Genomic DNA, 19,823 nt, shown 5'->3' with positions numbered 1-19,823 from the left:
TGGTTCATATTTACGAGTCCCCACACCTTTAGCCGACGTTGGTGTCTGTCTGGATAAAGAAAGAATAAATAAAACGTTTATTTTCTATAAAAATGTTTTGTTTACTATTTTCACAATTTTACGAAAATAAGAGAAAATGGAATTTTTTTTTTTCGTGTGGCGGAAAGTATTGTAGTATTATTTTTTCTCTTTTGGGGGAATATTATCAAAGATTCAAGAATGTATTTATTTATGGAAATAAAGAAGGTGTTTGCTTTTTTTGTGTGTTCTTTTAAAATCTTTATATAAAAGAAAGGTATCTATTGTTTGGTTGGTATAAATACGCATGCGCATTGGCTTTTTCGAGTAGAGGAAGAGACTAGATAGAGTCGTGATTTTTTTTTTCTTTTTTAAATTATCAAATGGACGTGAAATTATTTATTGAAAAATAAACAAAAAAAAAAAAAAAAGAAGAAGAAAGAGTCTATCGGATACGTCGGATCCAATCTCCCAATCCGCATTGGCTGTCGAGACAACGTGGATGTAAAATAAGGCTTTAAGTTCAAGATCATTTACCTCAAAGCCACTGAGCCTTTAGGTTAATAACGTCCTAAATTGGCTAATGTCTTCTTATGACATACTCAAAATCTATTTTTCTTGGTCGTCAAAATTCAATACTAATGATGTATATAGATGCATGGTTCATTCACAATATAGTGTACTTGGTTTTTTATGCCTTTCCAGTTTCCTATAAGTATGTATCTATATAGTATTTGATTTTCTAATCCTTCATATAATCTTAATAAATAATATTGAGTTCAAACATAAGATATTTCTTTATATATGGATAGAGTCTCTAGTTGATCGTGTGTAGGTGTTTCATCTTTGACCAGTGGATAACGATCAGATTATTTAATTTGAAACGTTGTTTCCACTTTGTAGAGCTTAGACTCTATGTCACTATGAAACGACTTGTCAACAAAGCATTTTGAGCCAAATAATTTAACATATAACTTGGTTAAAAGACGAGTTTACGATTATTACTATTCTTAAAGTTAAATTATGTAATATTTTCAGATTTAGTTTTCAGTAGTCACATGCTTAAGAACATTAACATCAGAATACAACCATAATGATTAATGAGAGATGTATGCAAAATATATCAACTAATCATGTTAAAAAGGGTTGTACCATTAATTAGTGATGCTTATCTGCTTCATTAAGATAATAATTAATTTTCAGGAAAATAAAACTATTGATTTGAAATTCTTTTACAAAATATCGATGAAATTAAATCGGCAATAATAACCAAAAATATACTTTTAATTATAAATGTGAAAAAGGGGGACCTCATTATATCCATAAAAACCCCAGACAAATAGGTAAGATACAAGTTGCTAAATTTAATTAAAATCCCAACAACAACAACAAGATTATCTTTAAAATACAATCCATCCTAAACCAAAAACAAAATTTGGTCCACCATATAAAAAAAAACATCATATGCTAATATATAGTTTCCATCTACCAAACTCAAAATAAAAGATAAGAAGATAAGAAGATAAAAGGACATTAACGTAATTTTAATCACAGCGTCCCAAGAAACTAATCCAAAACATTATCGCGATAAAACCGTACAGAGCAAAAAGCTACTAATAATATTATTATTGAAATAAAAATAGATAGAAAAAATAGATCGTTAGAAAACGTGTATATATATATATATCTGTGTATTTTGCAATATATCGTTTTTTTTTCTTCGTTATCGCATTAATCTCTCTCTCTGTATCTTCTCTTGAGTGGAGCGAATATCCAAAAGAGTTCCGAGTTTCTTTCATCCTTCACGAGCTTATACTTTTTCTTCTCCATTCGTTTGTTTTTAACGATCAAAAACAACGGCGAAGGTTAGTCTCCGGCGGTTTCTTCGTTGAGATGTGACGACTTTTTTTTTTGAACGTTTATAAAGATTACATATTCATGTATTTAGATTTCTTTTGTTATGTTAACTGTTTCATTGATGTTCGAGTTAATTTTAATTTGACTCAAACACGGTAATTTTTTTTTAATCTTGATCTGTTTTGTTACGTAATTTTTGGGTTGATTTTAGCCTGAAATGATGATTTTTTTTCTTTCTAGCTTATGTTTTTCGTGAATCAATCTTTTTCAATATAAAGATTAGTATTTTGTTGAAATTCATTTTTTATTTGATTGGCTATGAGGAATCAGTTTCTTGAAATGGAAATGGTGATTTGATTTGATATGTTCACAATATGAATGAAGAAGATTAGGGTTAATTTATATATATGAAACAAGAAAGTTTGTTTATTTAAGGTAATTGATATATTTGTTTTGTTGTTATTGCCATTTTTAAGGTATTGGAAATAAGACAGAAGCTGTTAGCTCTGTTTCTCCATGGTGTCAAGATCTTGTGCTAATTTTCTAGACTTATCATCTTGGGACCTTTTAGATTTTCCTCAAACTCCACGAACTCTTCCACGCGTCATGACTGTTCCGGGAATCATCACCGACGTAGACGGTGATACAACCTCCGAAGTAACTTCTACCTCCGGTGGTTCACGTGAGAGGAAGATCATTGTAGCTAACATGTTACCACTCCAATCTAAAAGAGATGCAGAAACTGGTAAATGGTGTTTTAACTGGGACGAAGACTCTCTCCAGTTACAACTTAGAGATGGGTTCTCTTCAGAAACAGAGTTTCTCTACGTTGGATCACTTAACGTAGACATCGAAACTAACGAACAAGAAGAAGTTTCACAGAAGCTTTTAGAGGAATTTAACTGCGTTGCAACGTTTTTGTCTCAAGAGTTGCAAGAAATGTTCTATCTTGGTTTCTGTAAACATCAGTTATGGCCACTCTTTCATTACATGCTTCCAATGTTTCCTGATCATGGTGATCGTTTTGATCGACGTCTATGGCAAGCTTATGTATCAGCCAACAAGATATTTTCAGATAGAGTTATGGAAGTTATCAACCCTGAGGATGATTACGTTTGGATTCAAGATTATCATCTTATGGTTCTTCCTACTTTCTTGAGGAAACGTTTTAATAGGATCAAACTCGGTTTCTTCCTTCATAGTCCGTTTCCTTCTTCAGAGATTTACCGCACATTGCCTGTTCGTGACGAGATTTTGAGAGGTTTGTTGAATTGTGATCTCATTGGTTTCCATACGTTTGATTACGCGAGGCATTTCTTGTCTTGTTGTAGTAGAATGCTTGGTCTTGATTACGAGTCTAAGCGCGGTCACATAGGTCTTGATTACTTTGGTAGGACTGTGTATATCAAAATACTTCCTGTTGGTGTTCATATGGGTAGATTGGAGTCTGTTTTGAGTCTTGATTCTACTGCGGCGAAGACGAAAGAGATTCAAGAACAGTTTAAAGGGAAGAAGCTTGTTCTTGGTATCGATGATATGGATATATTTAAAGGGATAAGCTTAAAGCTTATAGCAATGGAACATCTCTTTGAGACTTATTGGCATTTGAAAGGGAAAGTTGTTCTTGTTCAGATAGTGAACCCTGCAAGATCTTCTGGTAAAGATGTTGAAGAAGCGAAGAGGGAGACGTATGAGACTGCGAGGAGGATCAATGAGCGTTACGGTACTTCTGACTATAAGCCGATAGTTTTGATCGATCGTCTTGTTCCACGTTCTGAGAAAACCGCGTATTATGCTGCAGCAGATTGTTGCTTAGTGAATGCAGTGAGAGATGGTATGAACTTAGTTCCTTATAAGTATATCGTCTGCAGGCAGGGGACTCGAAGTAATAAGGCCGTTGTGGATTCATCGCCTCGCACAAGCACTCTTGTCGTGTCTGAGTTTATTGGATGCTCACCTTCTTTGAGTGGTGCCATTAGGGTGAATCCATGGGATGTGGATGCTGTTGCTGAAGCGGTAAACTCGGCTCTTAAAATGAGTGAGACTGAGAAGCAACTACGGCATGAGAAACATTATCATTATATTAGCACTCATGATGTTGGTTATTGGGCAAAGAGCTTTATGCAGGATCTTGAGAGAGCGTGCCGAGATCATTATAGTAAACGTTGTTGGGGGATTGGTTTTGGTTTGGGGTTCAGAGTTTTGTCACTCTCTCCAAGTTTTAGGAAGCTATCTGTGGAACACATTGTTCCAGTTTATAGAAAAACACAGAGAAGAGCTATATTTCTTGATTATGATGGTACTCTTGTTCCTGAAAGCTCCATTGTTCAAGATCCAAGCAACGAGGTTGTCTCTGTTCTGAAAGCTCTCTGTGAAGATCCGAATAACACGGTGTTTATTGTTAGTGGAAGAGGTAGAGAGTCTCTGAGCAATTGGCTATCTCCTTGTGAAAATCTTGGAATAGCAGCTGAACATGGATACTTCATTAGGTATGTATTATAAATGCAGTCTTGTTCTGACTAAACTTGAGAATACTTTTTTATATTTTGTTTTGTGTGTGTTAGATGGAAGAGCAAAGATGAGTGGGAGACTTGTTATTCGCCTACGGATACAGAGTGGAGGTCAATGGTGGAACCGGTTATGAGATCGTATATGGAGGCAACAGATGGGACGAGTATAGAGTTTAAAGAAAGTGCTTTGGTGTGGCACCATCAAGACGCAGATCCTGACTTTGGATCATGTCAAGCTAAGGAGATGCTTGATCATCTAGAGAGTGTTCTCGCCAATGAGCCTGTGGTTGTCAAGAGAGGTCAACACATCGTTGAAGTCAAACCACAAGTAAGTATAAAAACAGAGAATCTCTTTCCCTTCCATCCGCACATTCGATAGTTAGAACGGATCAAAGTTCACTCATTGCCAAGTTTTGAGTTGGAAAACCATGAAACAAAGAATATGTTTTGACTTGACTCATTGTAATGTATTTAGGGTGTAAGCAAAGGTCTAGCTGCGGAGAAAGTAATCCGAGAAATGGTAGAACGCGGGGAGCCACCGGAAATGGTGATGTGCATAGGAGACGATAGATCAGACGAAGACATGTTTGAGAGCATATTAAGCACAGTGACAAATCCGGAACTTCTTGTGCAGCCAGAGGTTTTTGCATGCACGGTTGGAAGAAAACCAAGCAAAGCTAAATACTTCTTGGACGATGAAGCCGACGTGCTTAAGCTCCTAAGAGGTCTTGGAGACTCATCATCGAGCTTAAAACCTAGTTCTTCTCACACACAAGTTGCATTTGAAAGCATCGTTTAAAGTGGAGAAGTGCCAAACAGAAATAACCAAAGATAACATAACAACAAGGTCAAAATGTAAAAAAATGATATGGGCTTTTGAAGAATTTGTCTTTCTTCTTACCTCTTTTCACGGTTGTTTTTTTCTTGGGTAAATTAGGAACTGTTTTTTTTACCCTGTATAGAAACTTTTTTTTTGGTCTTTTATTGAAATTTATTAAATTCAATAATGGGCTCAACCACATTAGTCATTATCAAGAATTGAGAGGTTCATGTTGTTGTCGTCGAGGGACCAACTAAAGAAAGTAATTGGTGTTTGTAATTTTATGTCATGTCCATTTATTTCCCCAACGATCTTCTTCTTTATCATCCGACGGTAGTGGCTATCACGAAATTTATCCCACTGCCTTCGCTTTTTTAATCGTTTTGTACTCTTTTTACATATTAAAGTTTTGTAGTATTTGCCAACTCAATGGATTGGTAAGCTTTATTCTAATTATAGCTCAACTTGTCTATTTCCAGCCCATGAGGTTCAATCGTCACCAAACTATCAACTCTCACATTCCCAAAAATTATGTTGGAACCTTTTTTTTTCTTTTTTCTTTTTTTTTTTTCTCTTAAGAGTTTAAGCTATATACCAAGAAAATGATTAACTAAAATAATTTTTCTGTTTTTTGTAATTATTTTTTATTTATTTTGAATTTTAAAAAATCAGTATATTATTTTCCCTTTGATACTTTTTTAAAAAGTCCTATGAAAAACAAAAAGAGTTATCTCTTGATGAATCTTCTTTTCTCCAGTTAAAGTGTTTTATCAATTAAAGGGGACCATTTTTCACCTTCTTCTTTCCCATTGCTCCTTTTCTTTTGTTGTTTGGCTTTTACATTTTTCCATTTATTCTAAAAAACTTATTTCTTTTTCCCAACATATCACTATTTAATTTATGTTTTTTTCACTTTGCACTGTTTCCAATTTTTAGCAGAATCAGCATCCGAAGTTGCGAGGACCTAATTAGTCTCAAAAGTTTCATCTCATTTTTTCTGTTTTGTATGGGTTTATTACGCTGATTAGATAGGGAAAAATGGTATGCTTCAGAAGACAACTAGATGTGCACCGTTGTGCTCACATGAAAAGACAATAAATATCTCTTTCACGTTTTTTCGGCTAGCAAATCAACAAGAAAATGGTGGTCAAGTGGAAATATATTATATCTATATATATATATATTATATATATTAATGAATAAAAGCAGTGTCGAAAGTCTTGTAAATCAGCTAGTAAAAGGCTGATTGTCGCTGAAAAAAATGTTTGAGACATTGTTTTTTGTATGATCAAATGTTTGTAACAAAGTTCTTTTAGTAATAAGATTCAGTTGGGGGAAAATAGCATATGGAGTCTTAATTAGTATTGAGACTTTAAATATGAGAGAAGAGGTAAAAAAACAAACAACAAGAAGTGAATATACAATAAAAAATCAAAAGAGGTAAAAACAGAAGAAGAAGAAGAAGTGAATTTTACAAATAAAAATAGATAAGGCAGCGCGAAACAAGGATTTTGGTGGGAGAATATATGCACTGTTTGACTCTAGTCTTAACTCGTACCATATGTGATTACTACTTTACCCCTCTTATATTCATTTATCGTAACAAAAAGATCGAGTAAAATAGACAGACACGTTACCTTCGTACACGTGACGTACTCTAAATGGATCTTACATTGACACGTGTGTTTCCTCTATTGGATGTTTTGTTTGCTTGAACTAGTGGCCATTCAAAGAAAGCCACAGCACAATCATAAAATTAATAAAACTCTTTCTTTTTTGATAATATACACCATTTTTTTTTTTTCGTGTGCTAAAACCTAAACTTATTTCCAAAGTCTGTTTACCATTTTAATACAACCAGAATGATTCCATAACTAAAATCGCATTTAATACAACTTTCGTATATAATATGGTTATTGGTTTGAAGACTAATTAACATTTCAGTGTGTGATTTACTCAGTATTACAAAATTGTATGAACTCAACAAAAATATTTGTTATAAACACTTTAGCAAACCAACAAATCATCAGTGTTTTTTACATAGAACAAAATGATCAGTATAGTTTAAAAGTTCTTTACATTATTTTATAGGATTATAGATTTGACTATATATAAAGACATGTATGACTTATGTTCTTCACATATTATCAAAACCATCAAAGATGAATAAAAGCTCAATACCAAAAACTTTCATACTAGAAAAGTTACAATCTTTACCAAAAATCTAGTATATGATATAAACATTTGTACTTATTCTGTGGTTGTAGAATATATTCCATCACATAAATTTTAAAAGCTGATCTTATACATAAACTAAGACTAAAGTTGTTTAATCACCAGGTCCAGAGAATATAGTTCCAGCTTTATTCTACTAAACTCAAAAAGTTTAATTTTGATATTCCTAAAATTAAATTAATCAACCAACCCATACAAAAAATTTCATTCTAAAACTATAGATTAAAAAAAAGTAACGACGTTGATCGCATCACATGACTCTCTCTCTCACTCTTTTTATTCTGTCTCCTTCTAAATAAAAACTTTCCCCTTCCTCTTTTCTCACTGAGACACTGTCTTCACTCTTTTTTGCTTATCAACAAACTCTGCACAAATCTTAACCTCTCTGTTTCTTCTCTTTAATTCTCTCTTTCATCGAAAGAAACCTCAAATTTCAAATCTTCGCATTGTCCGCCATTCTTATACTTCCCCTAGAGAAGCTTCTTAGGGTTCTTAGTTTCTTCCTCTGCCGCGTCTTCTCAAGTTTAAAACTTGTCTCTTCTTCTTCAAATCCAATCAATGGGTAGAGATTTTCTAGTTCTAAGTATTCTCATTCTACTTCTCTCTGGGATTGTATCTTCAGCTCCTTCAGCTAATTCTCCTGCAAGTAAGCGTAATCACATTTTTTTAACTCTCTCTTCTCTTCGATTCTTTGTTTAATTGTTTTCAAATCTTACTCCTTTTGCAGAGATTCTTAATGGGTTTATCTCAAATCATGGCTCTTCACTAATGAAATGGTTATGGTCACTCAAAACCACAACCAAAACAAGTTCGAATCCTCTTCCATTTTCTGATCATAAAGTTTGCTTTTTAATCTTTTTCTAACGAATAAAGGTTTCTCTTTTTTTATGAATCAGCTATTGCAACGAGATCGATGGTGAAATTCGAAAATGGGTATAGTGTAGAGACTGTGTTTGATGGAAGTAAACTTGGTATTGAACCGTATTCTATTGAAGTCTTACCAAACGGAGAGTTACTTATTCTTGATTCTGAGAACAGTAACATCTACAAGATCTCATCTTCTCTTTCATTATGTAAGTACAAATTTTGTGGTTTATTGATTCTTGAAGAGATTGTGATGATGTTGAGACCACGATTGTGCTTTTGTCATCACTTCAAACTGAATGCACATGGGGACTATAGTACAAAAAGATGCTGCATATGGAAAAATTGATGGAATTTTTTGGTACTTCAAATTGAAAATTCTAAAGTCTGAGCTTTATTACTATTTTATGGAGATTTTGCTGTATCTTTGTCGTTTCTGGAGTGAGTTTGTCGGGGATGATATCAGTATACGGGTATAGTTTAGTAGTACATTTGTTTGCTGAATCTGACTTTTTCAAAGATGAGATCTAAAACAAAAGTGTTTGTTTCAAATGGTTCAGAATAGAAACAAAAGCTTATATTGGTTTGCAAAAGTGTTTCTTTCTACTATTTGGTTGAGTTTTATTTATATGGAAAGTATTGGAAACACTTGCAGATAGCAGGCCAAGACTGGTTACTGGCTCCCCTGAAGGATATCCAGGTCATGTTGACGGGAGATTACGTGATGCGAAGCTGAACCATCCTAAGGGGCTTACGGTTGATGACAGAGGAAATATATATGTGGCTGATACTGTGAATAATGCTATCCGGAAGATAAGTGAAGGAGGTAATAGCTTGTTCATAACTGCATTCATAGAAGGGTTATATATACGTTTGCATCTTGTACTGAGTTTTAAATGCCTATGATGTGAAGGAGTTACAACTATTGCCGGGGGCAAAACGGTTCGAAATGGAGGGCATGTGGATGGACCAAGTGAAGATGCAAAGTTTTCAAATGATTTTGATGTTGTTTATGTTGGAAGTAGTTGTTCTCTGCTTGTTATTGACCGTGGAAACAAAGCTATCAGAGAGATTCAACTCCATTTCGATGACTGTGCTTATCAGTATGGAAGCGGGTTTCCTCTTGGTAAACTTACAAAAGTACCAAACTTTTTTTTATGTTTGTCTCTTTTTTTCTTTGAATAACTCTGAATTCAATGTATTGCAGGGATTGCTGTTCTTGTTGCTGCAGGTTTCTTTGGTTATATGCTAGCTCTGTTGCAACGAAGAGTCGGCTCTATCGTGTCTTCTCATAATGTAAGTGCTCGTCTCAAAGACTACCCTGGCTTATTATTATTCTGCTAAAACTATTCAAATATTTCTTACACAGGATCAAGAAATGTTCGAAGCTGATCCTGATCAAAAGCCTATGAAACATTCCAGACCATCTCTGATTCCGGCTGGAGACGAGCAGCTAGAGAAACAAGAGGAAACATTTGTGGTATCGCTGGGAAAACTCGTTTCAAATGCTTGGGAGTCAGTTATGGAGATCCTTAGAAAAAAGCAGACAGGCACCAGCTTTCAGCAGTACCATGGGACAACAAAGCAGTCTGCTGCATTTAGCACATCAACTCCATGGCCAATTCAAGAGAGCTTTGTGATTCGAGACGAAGACGGACCTCCTCCTGTTGAGCCCAGGAACCCAACTCCAAGAAAGACTTATGCTTTTATGTCCAAAGATGCAGAGAAAATGCAGCAGCTACGTCAGAGCCGCGCATTCTACAGTAGCTGGGACGCTGAGTTCCCCAACCAGCAGCAACAGCAGCAAAAGCAGCACCAGAAGCATCAGCATCAGCAACAACAGCAGCAGCAGCATCGAAGGCATTACTCATCGATCCCGCATACTTATTATGAGCAGGACAGTGAAAAGTCTAATGAGATAGTCTTTGGAGCGGTCCAAGAACAGAGCAGCAAGCGTGTGGCTAAGCCTAAGCCGAAGCCTATAGAGTCTGGAGATCAAATGAATAATAATACTCAACAGAATCTTCACTACAGATCTCATTCTGTTAGTTACCCATATGGATACTATCCTAATACATGAAAAGTCTCCGGTTTTGTGCGTTTCTGAGATTATCAGTCTTCCTTAATAAGATTATGCAGGGAATTAAATTTTTTGGGTATAGGTGTTTGTATTGGGGAATTTTAAGAGTATGCTCTCGTCTTATGAGAAATGTCTCATACTTTGATTGTATTGGGTAATATATATATGAAAAAATGATATGATTATCTTTGTGAAAAAAGTGATTATGTACATTCCCTTGAGCTTGTTACAGCATTGTTAAATAAGTGTCCAACATAAGGTTTCTCATTTACTAGATTCATACTTACAACATCTTCGAAGTTTATAAAGTTCATTAGATTTATCTTGAGAGTTTCATCGAAGGCTTTGTGTCGGTGGAACAAGGCGCAAAGAACGATAAGATGAATACAACCATGGCTGACCCTATCATTTTAAGAGAAGCTATATATGTGGTATTAAAAGGAGGTTGGTTCAAGAGTGTAGCAAATGAGATTGGTTTCTCCCAAAACATTTGGAAAATCTCTGTGATTTTCATATATTACTTTTTTCAAGAATTTAGTTCAGGAGAAAACAAAGCAGATTTGATGTCATGTTACATTTTATTCAGAGATATGCATGATAAGTGATGGATTTATTTGGGTGGTTAAGATTACATACATGGTATCTTCACAAAAGTTTTGAACGTGATCAAATTTTTTATTTTTGTGTGTGACGAAAAAGAGAGTGTAAGACTCCGCGTGAAACAGAGGGTTACTCTGACGGAAGCTTAAATCAAAGACACATGAGAGGCACGTGATAGTTCGGTTTTATTTTCTTTTCTTTTCATTGTATATTTCTTCTTCCATACTTAAAGAGGAGTCTATATCACTCAAAATCTTACCGATCTTCACAACTCCAATTTGTTACTGAACCAGTTCATTTTCAGTAAAAACATACTAATCAACAGTACAATTTATTAAGATTCGTATGACTTGAAAAGTTGAAACAATAATAACCTAGTAAAAAGGGGATCCTCCATTAGATACTTAGGAAAATATTTTTCTTTTCTCCTGGAAATGTATTAACAAGTAACCTAAGCTTCTTTTCGTACAAATTACCACACAAATTAAAACAGTGACCTAAACTTCACTGAATTGTGTATATAGGTATCGAAACTATATAAATTAGAGTTTTAACCATTAGTATATGCAGGCCATAAAATAGATAAACCAAGAAGTTCACAAAGCATATTGTAGAATTCAGTTTTCTGACAAAACATATATAAAAAATATATAGACAAACTACATTAAAGAAGGTAAAACATCGCAACATAAAGCAAACTACAAATGATAATCGATAATACGGAAAACTAAACTTCGACACCATAGCTATATAGTACCGAAGACAAGAAGAAGAATAGTTTTACAAATCTTACGATTTTCAAAGAGAGTACATTTCGGAGATTGCTTTAAGGAACCTAAGCTTCAACTTCAAATGCACAATATAATCAACGGTCTTTGATAAAAGCAGATCCGGGTGGTTGCATGTCTGCCCGCCCGGTATCAGTATTTGGAGCCTCCTCACCTTCATTTGGAGTAACCCGGATCGTGATCCAGATCCGTGACCCTTCTTGTTGTTGTTTTTCTTCTTCTTATTCATCGTCTGCTTCACCATACTTTTGTATTTCTTCGACTCCTCCATTGCCTTTTTGTTGAGTGACAACACTTTAGAGTTGTGATGCAAACGAACGTGCGGGTGGTCCATATTTATATTGATTCTATGCTTCTAAACCAGTAAGAAGCTTTTTTACATTATTATGTTTTGTCTTCTAATTCGTGCAATTATGGAATTTGTTGTTTTTAAAATGCTCGCTTACGTCCACACGCTCGATCTTGTTTATCCTTTTTAATTGTGCGATGAGAAAGCATTATCCAATATTAAAAAGGTATTAGTAACGTCGGTCGCTTAATCACGTGCTGGATTCACTAACTTTTTGTGTGTGTTTGATTTTTATGTAGTTGCTGATTCGAAAAACTGTCTAATCTTTTTGAATACATAAGATATGATGAATCTTACTTAGTTTGGTTTACCCATATGTTTATATATTATGATTACAATAAGCTACAAGTGAGTCTTGGGCTAGTGGAGTTACATAGGTCATCCTCGGTTAGATTCTTGTTTAAAAACAGCCATATATATTGCAGTTCCGATTGAGAATACACATAGCCATTGCCAAAGATTTGTATACGATATTGACATTTATGAGGCTAATAATGCAATGTGTGTGTGTGTGTTCCTAAGAGTTGGGGGGTATTGTTAAATGTTTTTAGGCCGACACTATGCAATGTTTGTAAGTGCCAACTGGATACTATGCACGTGTTTTCGACAGCTTAGCTTTTGCAAACTCTCGTTTGTAGCCATCGATACTCGACATTGACGTGATCTCTCATTTCTCTTTGTCTTTTTTCTCATTAATGTGCATGGACTAATTACTCCACATAATACTTTTAAATTATCATTGTTGATTGGGATTGCATAGTTACACAAGTCTTTTATTATCTATGTTGAACTAAAATACAAATAAAAAGAAGATAAATTATACATACCACCCACCGGTTACAAGAAAAATAACAAATATACCCCTACATTTTTCTTCATACAGTGGGAACCTTTGAGCCGATTAATTAATCAGTTTTTTCGGTAATTTTATTAATCACAAATTATATACTACAATCGAGATCGTGGCATAGTGATTTCACGAAATGGACCACTCTACGAATCACATGCAATTGTATGTGTGATAATGAACAATGATGATTGATGAATTGGAAGACTTCAAGTGGGCTTTAGTTTCGAGTTTAGGGTTTTTGACAGCCTGACCAAGATGGCTATGTGTGTGGCTGTCTGAGTGACCAATGACCATTTGGGTTACTGTTATTACCCTTTCGGCAAATTAACGTGGCTGATAGGTCACTTTGGGTCCCATTCCACCATCATTTCTCACCGTCCGATTCGATCATTGCCCATACGTATTTCCACTACTGCATGGATCTCTATTTTTATTTTATTTTTCTATAAATTTGTACAATTTTATTTATATATATTGAAGATTGTTCATGCATGGAAGAGGAGAGGCACCGTAGTCTACGGAAACAGGTCCCTACTATTGTATGTTTCCCTCTTTTAGGGGTTTTTTGGGTTAATTTGGCGGGATCCCGGAACATCTTATTGCAATTATTTTTCATTTTCCCCCATAAAACATTAGTGATTCGAAAATAATCTTATTTATACATTAGCTTTAAACTATTACACTACAATAAGTGTTTTTGAAGACTGATACACGAAGCATGTGATCTTTTTGAAATAGTATAATGATCATACGGTGGCGCATTTTCCAATTTATCGGCTTCTTTAGATGTAAATTATTTGTACATGCATGTGAATTCCACATGATGTGTTTAATATATATCATAGTCTATGATCGCAAGTTCGCAACGATTCTTTCTTGATTGCATGAAACTAATTTATGGGTTTTTATCGGGTAGGAATATATATAAATATATCAAAGTTCGTTCATGTGATTTGCATAAATGTCAACATGATTGCATATAAAATATTGTTGATTAATTCTTCCCTCAATATATTTTTGCCAGCTTCACTTCCCATTTAGTCCATACGGATTTGCTAGCTATTAGTATATGGATGAATAAACGATACTCATGTGCTTGTTGCAAGTGTTTGATTGGTTGGTTACATCAACCTAATTAACTCAATACATATACATATATGTATAGTGCTTGCAACCCATGCTCTCATGTGTTTTAATTTAACCAACTCAGCGACATGATTTTCCAAAGAATGTCAGTTTTTAATTTTTTAACTTCAAATATATTTTTTTGATTCGAGGACGACTTTCTTATACTCGTCGACCAAAACGATGGACATCTAAAGGCTATCTAATATTGGCTTCACTAGGGATACATGAGTCCAAAGATGCACTTTCTACATTTGGCATGATTGTCAAATTAGATAGCCCTAATGAAACTAACATTAGTGGGCTGTTAGTCGCACTTAAGAACCAAAACCTACTGGTAAAGGAGACTTGGAGGGTGGAAAAGGCGGGAGAGAGTATTAAAATGTTTATGAAGCATTATAGAATACCTTTGTGCCAAATATAGTATGAGGAATAGCAACAATCTCTCCTAGTGTCAAGTGTCAACCAATCAAATCCTCTATTTTAGACATGAGGAATTGAAGAGGTTATACTATTTTAGAAAACATTGGGCCTAAGTAGACAGCCCAACAAAGCAAGTAGAAATTGTATAAATCCACATAAAAAAATAAGAAAGAAAACTAAAAACTGTTTTTTCATTAGTAATTCCGTATCAATACTATTTTTTGAGCGAGTTGTTCATATAAATACATGTTGTTTATTGTACTTGAAGTATAATTCAAAGTTCAAGCCTAACCAAGGGAATGCTCATAATTTCGTCCTAATACCACAATGAAGAGTCACATTTATATTTATACAAAAAACAGATTTTTCCTTAATTGTTGAACCAAATAATATATCCAAATATCTAATACAATAGCCATGACATGTTTATTCTGTTGATATATTTATTGTTTCGATGGCGTGGCCGAACAAATTATACAATTTTAAATCCAAAGAAAAAGTTTATATAAATTGCTTTCATCATTTAAGATGTATGGTCACTCAATTTGACCCAATGGTCAGAGTTTGGAACCCATTTGGAGATCAACTTATGTCTAAGATTTACGTATTAATTGGGAATATTACAGCATTTACCGCAACATTCGCTAACATTCTTAAATACTATTAGCATCGATAGCTGTGTAAGTAATCAACTGTGTATGACTTTTTTTGTCTACGAATTGGTATGATTTAAATCAATAAAATGTTGGTTTTTCCTAAAGACTATAGTCTATGTAAGCATCATCAGAAACTCACCGGCCTAGCGTCAGACCTAATATTAGGAATTAGGGAGACAAATTTAAAAAAAAGCCTAGAGACATCATAACCTAACATTTTTGTTGGATGAATCTGAATCCACTAACCATTACAGTATCAAATACTTGGAGTCTAACGCAGAGTTGACAAGAAATGATACCTTTCTTCAATTCTTTTTTACAAAAATATCAAGTCATCTATTTTATCATTATTCAATTTAGACCCCATCATCTTTATATTTTCCTAATGTGGGTCCTTAATTAACCTCAGCCAAGAGTAGATAAATCACCTGGCCCACTGTATAAAACTATAAATTAATGTGCTGATCGCAATTATAGGATTTTACGTAGCATATGTCAGCAAAATGCCTTGTCGTATCTTTTTTGTTTTTATTCGCTTTAAATATTAGTTCACGTTCAATGGTCTTTTGAACAAAAAAATCTCTGCTTGCAATTGTAATTTTAAATTGGTTAGTGGAAGTTAATGTGGTATCTCACGATACGTTCAAAATTAGGGACTTCGTACAAAAGAAAAATGTAGATGTTCAGTGAGATGTTACTAGTCCAATGTAGATGTTCAGTGAGATGTTACTAGTCCAATGTGTAACTACTACGAATACATATTATTGGTTTAATTTATGGCCTTTTGTTTAGTAATAATCCATAACCTCAATTAGCAAAATACATCGGAGATGTTTTTTTAGACGTTAGTTTTGTAAAAAACAAATCTAGTTGATTTTACAAAGGAAATTAGGTGAGAGTTCTGTTTTCGAATATATCAATGAGGAAGTTAAGAGAGACTAGAAGTAGTTGAGCAAACTTTAAAATGAAGCTTCATCAAAAATAAAAACTTAATAATGACGTATATATCCATAAAACAAGAAGGCAAGTGTACTGTTGAGAGAAGTGAATCTTTCACTCCAACTTTTCTAAATTCTTGAGCTGCTTGAGTCATTGAGTTTTGTAGCTGGCAAGGGTTGTGCTGGAAGTGTCTAAACCAGGTCGTTAGGAGCATAGAGACTTCAAATTTCAAAGCAATTAATCATCAAATAAGGAATCAAGTATCATCATTTTCGAATGACTCGTCCGTCTAAAGCTTCAAATTTGCTGTAGAATTGGTTTCAGAATGACTCCCCATCATGACATTGTCCTCGTAAAACTGTTGTCGTAAGACCAATAAACAATAAATCCGTTTGTAAATTCTATAGAAAATTGTTAAAAAAGTTTACGATAAAATTTGAAGTAAATAACGTATGGTCTACATTTACTCTCGCTGATTTAGTTGGCGTATGATCATAATTAAGTCTGACTATGTATTAGGAGAACCCACGTACGTTCTAAATCATGCTCTCTAACTTATAATTATATACGTTATCTAACTTATAAGACGAAACGCGACGTAACTACATAAATAAAATGATCTTTAAACAGCATCAAACTATTTGGATTTTTTGTCTGAACACACACATTCTGATATGTGAAACAAAAAACAAAAAAAAAATGACGTAAGCTTCTCACCCTTAGTGCAATGGGGGAGTCACTCGTGTAGCTACATCACGCTTGTAAAGTAGCTTCACCGCTTCGTGAAAGGTTATATCTGAATAATAGATAATGATAAATAAAAAAGTAATGTATGATAATTCCTCCCTCCCTATATATGATTAGAGAAATTAAACCAATAATATCATATCTTTCTCCAATAGCATTGAAGATCTCCTTACCTCTCTCTTTCTCTCGCTACTTATATTTATTTCCCTAAATCCTTGGAGCTAGGAGACATCGTGCCGTTTTCTTATTTGAAAGACAAGAGGGAGATAGATGGAGGTGAAGGTTAGAAGAGATGAGTTGGTACCCTTTGTAGCAATGGCTATAATGGAAGCATGCACGATTGCTCTTACGATAATGGCGAAAACGGCGTTGACGGGAGGGATGAGTCCTTTTGTGTTCGTTGTTTACACAAACGCTTTTGGATCTATTCTTCTTCTTCCATTTTCTTTCTTATTTCACAGGAATGAGAGGTCGGTCCACGTTCAGTATTTTATATCATAGTATATATGTTAGTACTAATCAATCTTGGTTCTTTTCTGATCTTTGGTTTGTATGATGATATTTTATACTTGCAGAACAGAACAATCTATCTTCTCTTGGCCACTCCTCGTTCGCGTTTTCTTTCTAGGTTTCACCGGGTGGGTACATAATCTATCTTTATTAAATAATGTTTTCTTAGGAAGTTATCATATTGATTATATGAGTCGCAGACCAGATTCTTACGTACTAATATTATTTTGCAATAACAGTAACTTCGTGGTCCTAAAACCAAATCAAAAGATGAGGTCCATGTTTCGAAAATCTATACGTACATGTATCAACCACTAATTGGTTGGATGAATATTCTATGGCATGGATTTGCGACGTCATGCATATTCAAAAAGATACAAAACCGCGTGCCGTTTACTCGGTTATAAAATAAACAACTAGGCCTAATATGTTCTATTATTTTCCACATCCTGACGTTTCTATGTGAGCGGCGTATACCACACACCATGTTTTATTTGTGTTAAAATAGAAATAAAAACTTGTGTGACGTATATGTTGGTTCATATAATAGTTTACTCACTTGTGAGAACACACGCATTTGCATGCATTGAACGTACATAAAATGTTATTCATGCATATGCACATGCACTGATTATATTGTAACATTTTAAATATGTGAAGGATATTTATGTTCCAAAACTTGGCATTTGTGGGACTACGCTTCAGCTCACCAATAGTAGTATGTGCAATGGGATTGCAAATCCCGTCCTTCTCCTTCCTGCTCTCTATTATTCTCGGGTAAGACATCTCTCATCACCATGTCAAACTCTCCACATAAATTATATGAATGTTTTCAAATATATATATAATAAATATACATGCATGTGTAGAAGGAGCAAATTGGATTGGAGAAACACGAGTACGAGGGCTAAACTGATGGGAACAATAGTCTCGTTAAGCGGAGCTTTTGTTGAAGAGTTGTACAAAGGTCCATTCATAAGACCAGCTTCGTCTGCTTCCCCAAATCGTTTTCTTAAATCAGTCCCTAAACTTTTGGTCTACTACAACCTCCCCGACAATTGGTTTCTCGGCTGTATCTTTTTGGCCGTCGCTGTTTTTTCTGTCTCCCTGTTCAATGTTGTTCAGGTACTCAATCTTCCATTACGGAAACCATCGTTATCCTTATGCATGTTAGTTACCTTTGAGGTTAATATATATTTCTTGTTTTTGCATGTCTTTGGCAGACAGGGACGGTAAAAAAGTATCCACATGTGATGAAAGTGGCTTCGTTTTACAGCATAGTCGGGACGATCCAATGTCTACTATTCTCGTTATTTATGGAAAGAGACCTTAGTGCATGGAAGATCCAACCTAACTTCGATCTTTATCTCATTATCGCCACGGTAATTAAATCTACTTTTTTTTTTTGTTAATAACATGCATTTCACTAGATTTGATCATTTGAATCCAAGTAGTGATATAACGATTACGCTAGATCAAGACTCAAGACTACATGTTCAGTTTACTTATAATTGATTGAGTTTTAAAAGATCAAATACATAAAGCCATCGATTGTAATTAACGTTTCTAATATTGGTGACTATAATGATGTGTAAAAAACAGGGAACATTCGGAAGTGTAATACGAACAAGTGTACACGTAAAGTGCACCCAAATGAAAGGACCTTATTACGTGCCATTGTTCAAACCCTTTGGTATCTTTTGGGCAACACTCTTTGGTACCAGCTTCTTCGTCAACAGTCTTCACTACGGCAGGTCCGTGAACAAATTCATTAATCAATATTCTAAATACTAATTAGCATATTATCACGCATGAGTATTAAGCTATATATGTTGGTGCATATGGGTGCAGTGTGTTAGGAGCAGCCATAGCTGGTGTGGGATATTTCACAGTGTCTTGGGGACAATTGAAGGAAAGCGAAGAAAAACAAAGTTCAAATGAAGAAAGAAAATCCATCAAAACTATTCATCATCGCGATGAAGATGAATACAAAGTTCCATTACTTATTAACCAGGAAGAAAGTCCTGTATGAATTTTGTATTATATATAGAATATGAGGGTCGCTTAAATATATTTTTGGCCCCTTTCTTCGTTTTTTATGGCGTGAATAAGGAGAAATGCGAGTGAGAGTGTTAAGTGGTCAGTGTCGTATGGGAGATTGCTGAAGTAGGCTTTTTGGTCCGAAAAGCAAAACCTGCCCAATGTATATACATGTCTTTGAATATCTACAGCTCGCTTCTTATGTTTCTATGTAATGAATAATCTCCAATTCATGGATCAACTATTGTATTCCTGCCATTAAAACTAATGTAAATATCTTTCATATTTTGTTGTTCAACATCTAGTGTAAATAGCTACATTGTTGAAGTTATTCAATGCGAGAAAAGTCGCATATAATTAAAGTCGCGTATGTTAAATTTTATAGGTTTCTAACACAAAATGAAATGATACT

The 19,823-nt window shown here is 34.4% G+C and overlaps 4 protein-coding genes across 7 annotated transcripts; 3 read left to right on the top strand and 1 right to left on the bottom strand.

The window, feature by feature from the left end:
* The first annotated feature begins 1,636 nt into the window (after positions 1–1,636).
* On the top strand, positions 1,637–5,675 carry TPS8 (trehalose-6-phosphatase synthase S8). 2 transcript variants are annotated; one of them, NM_001334443.1, is made up of 5 exons: positions 1,684–1,883; positions 2,352–3,136; positions 3,251–4,364; positions 4,440–4,713; positions 4,861–5,392. In NM_001334443.1, the coding sequence occupies exons 2-5, from the start codon at positions 2,392–2,394 to the stop codon at positions 5,182–5,184; spliced, it is 2,457 nt and encodes an 818-aa protein (NP_001321199.1). In that variant the 5' UTR covers positions 1,684–1,883; positions 2,352–2,391; the 3' UTR covers positions 5,185–5,392. The 2 variants fall into 2 exon arrangements, with proteins under 2 accessions (NP_177186.2, NP_001321199.1); NM_105697.4 differs by having other exon boundaries at positions 1,637–1,883; positions 2,352–4,364; positions 4,861–5,675.
* A 1,990-nt stretch (positions 5,676–7,665) lies between these two features.
* AT1G70280 (NHL domain-containing protein) lies at positions 7,666–10,666 on the top strand. Of its 2 annotated transcripts, NM_105696.4 has the most exons (7): positions 7,666–8,086; positions 8,168–8,248; positions 8,337–8,513; positions 8,960–9,130; positions 9,218–9,430; positions 9,512–9,600; positions 9,674–10,666. In NM_105696.4, exons 1-7 carry the CDS (start codon positions 7,999–8,001, stop codon positions 10,382–10,384), a joined length of 1,530 nt encoding a protein of 509 aa, NP_177185.3. In that variant the 5' UTR covers positions 7,666–7,998; the 3' UTR covers positions 10,385–10,666. The 2 variants fall into 2 exon arrangements, with proteins under 2 accessions (NP_177185.3, NP_850974.1); NM_180643.1 differs by having other exon boundaries at positions 7,767–8,086; positions 8,168–8,513; positions 9,674–10,577.
* Positions 10,667–11,550: 884 nt separating this feature from the next.
* On the bottom strand, positions 11,551–12,244 carry AT1G70270 (transcription factor). 2 transcript variants are annotated; one of them, NM_105695.3, is made up of 1 exon: positions 11,551–12,095. In NM_105695.3, exon 1 carries the CDS (start codon positions 12,041–12,043, stop codon positions 11,783–11,785), a length of 261 nt encoding a protein of 86 aa, NP_177184.1. In that variant the 5' UTR covers positions 12,044–12,095; the 3' UTR covers positions 11,551–11,782. The 2 variants fall into 2 exon arrangements, with proteins under 2 accessions (NP_177184.1, NP_001321556.1); NM_001334442.1 differs by having other exon boundaries at positions 11,579–12,244.
* A 4,655-nt stretch (positions 12,245–16,899) lies between these two features.
* On the top strand, positions 16,900–19,696 carry UMAMIT36 (nodulin MtN21 /EamA-like transporter family protein). The gene is made up of 7 exons (NM_105694.3): positions 16,900–17,331; positions 17,437–17,499; positions 18,032–18,148; positions 18,241–18,496; positions 18,595–18,753; positions 18,974–19,125; positions 19,223–19,696. The coding sequence occupies exons 1-7, from the start codon at positions 17,132–17,134 to the stop codon at positions 19,401–19,403; spliced, it is 1,128 nt and encodes a 375-aa protein (NP_177183.2). The 5' UTR covers positions 16,900–17,131; the 3' UTR covers positions 19,404–19,696.
* The last annotated feature ends 127 nt before the right edge of the window (positions 19,697–19,823 follow it).

The sequence above is a fragment of the Arabidopsis thaliana genome (assembly GCF_000001735.4).
Source record: "Arabidopsis thaliana chromosome 1 sequence".
Lineage (NCBI taxonomy): Eukaryota > Viridiplantae > Streptophyta > Magnoliopsida > Brassicales > Brassicaceae > Arabidopsis > Arabidopsis thaliana.
This window is presented reverse-complemented; position numbering and strand designations above follow the sequence as displayed.

What these genes read in the sequence shown, in the direction of transcription:
- AT1G70270 (NM_001334442.1), bottom strand. Translation starts at nt 12,106, where the DNA reads ATGGACCACCCGCACGTTCGTTTGCATCACAACTCTAAAGTGTTGTCA.
- AT1G70280 (NM_105696.4), top strand. Translation starts at nt 7,999, where the DNA reads ATGGGTAGAGATTTTCTAGTTCTAAGTATTCTCATTCTACTTCTCTCT. An exon ending in CAAAACCACAACCAAAACAA is followed by an intron (nt 8,249 to 8,336) that starts GTTCGAATCCTC and finishes TTTATGAATCAG; the next exon opens with CTATTGCAACGAGATCGATG. An exon ending in TGGAAGCGGGTTTCCTCTTG is followed by an intron (nt 9,431 to 9,511) that starts GTAAACTTACAA and finishes AATGTATTGCAG; the next exon opens with GGATTGCTGTTCTTGTTGCT.
- UMAMIT36 (NM_105694.3), top strand. Translation starts at nt 17,132, where the DNA reads ATGGAGGTGAAGGTTAGAAGAGATGAGTTGGTACCCTTTGTAGCAATG. An exon ending in TTATTTCACAGGAATGAGAG is followed by an intron (nt 17,332 to 17,436) that starts GTCGGTCCACGT and finishes TTATACTTGCAG; the next exon opens with AACAGAACAATCTATCTTCT. An exon ending in CTGCTCTCTATTATTCTCGG is followed by an intron (nt 18,149 to 18,240) that starts GTAAGACATCTC and finishes ATGCATGTGTAG; the next exon opens with AAGGAGCAAATTGGATTGGA.
- TPS8 (NM_105697.4), top strand. Translation starts at nt 2,392, where the DNA reads ATGGTGTCAAGATCTTGTGCTAATTTTCTAGACTTATCATCTTGGGAC. An exon ending in GAACATGGATACTTCATTAG is followed by an intron (nt 4,365 to 4,439) that starts GTATGTATTATA and finishes TGTGTGTGTTAG; the next exon opens with ATGGAAGAGCAAAGATGAGT. An exon ending in TCGTTGAAGTCAAACCACAA is followed by an intron (nt 4,714 to 4,860) that starts GTAAGTATAAAA and finishes TAATGTATTTAG; the next exon opens with GGTGTAAGCAAAGGTCTAGC.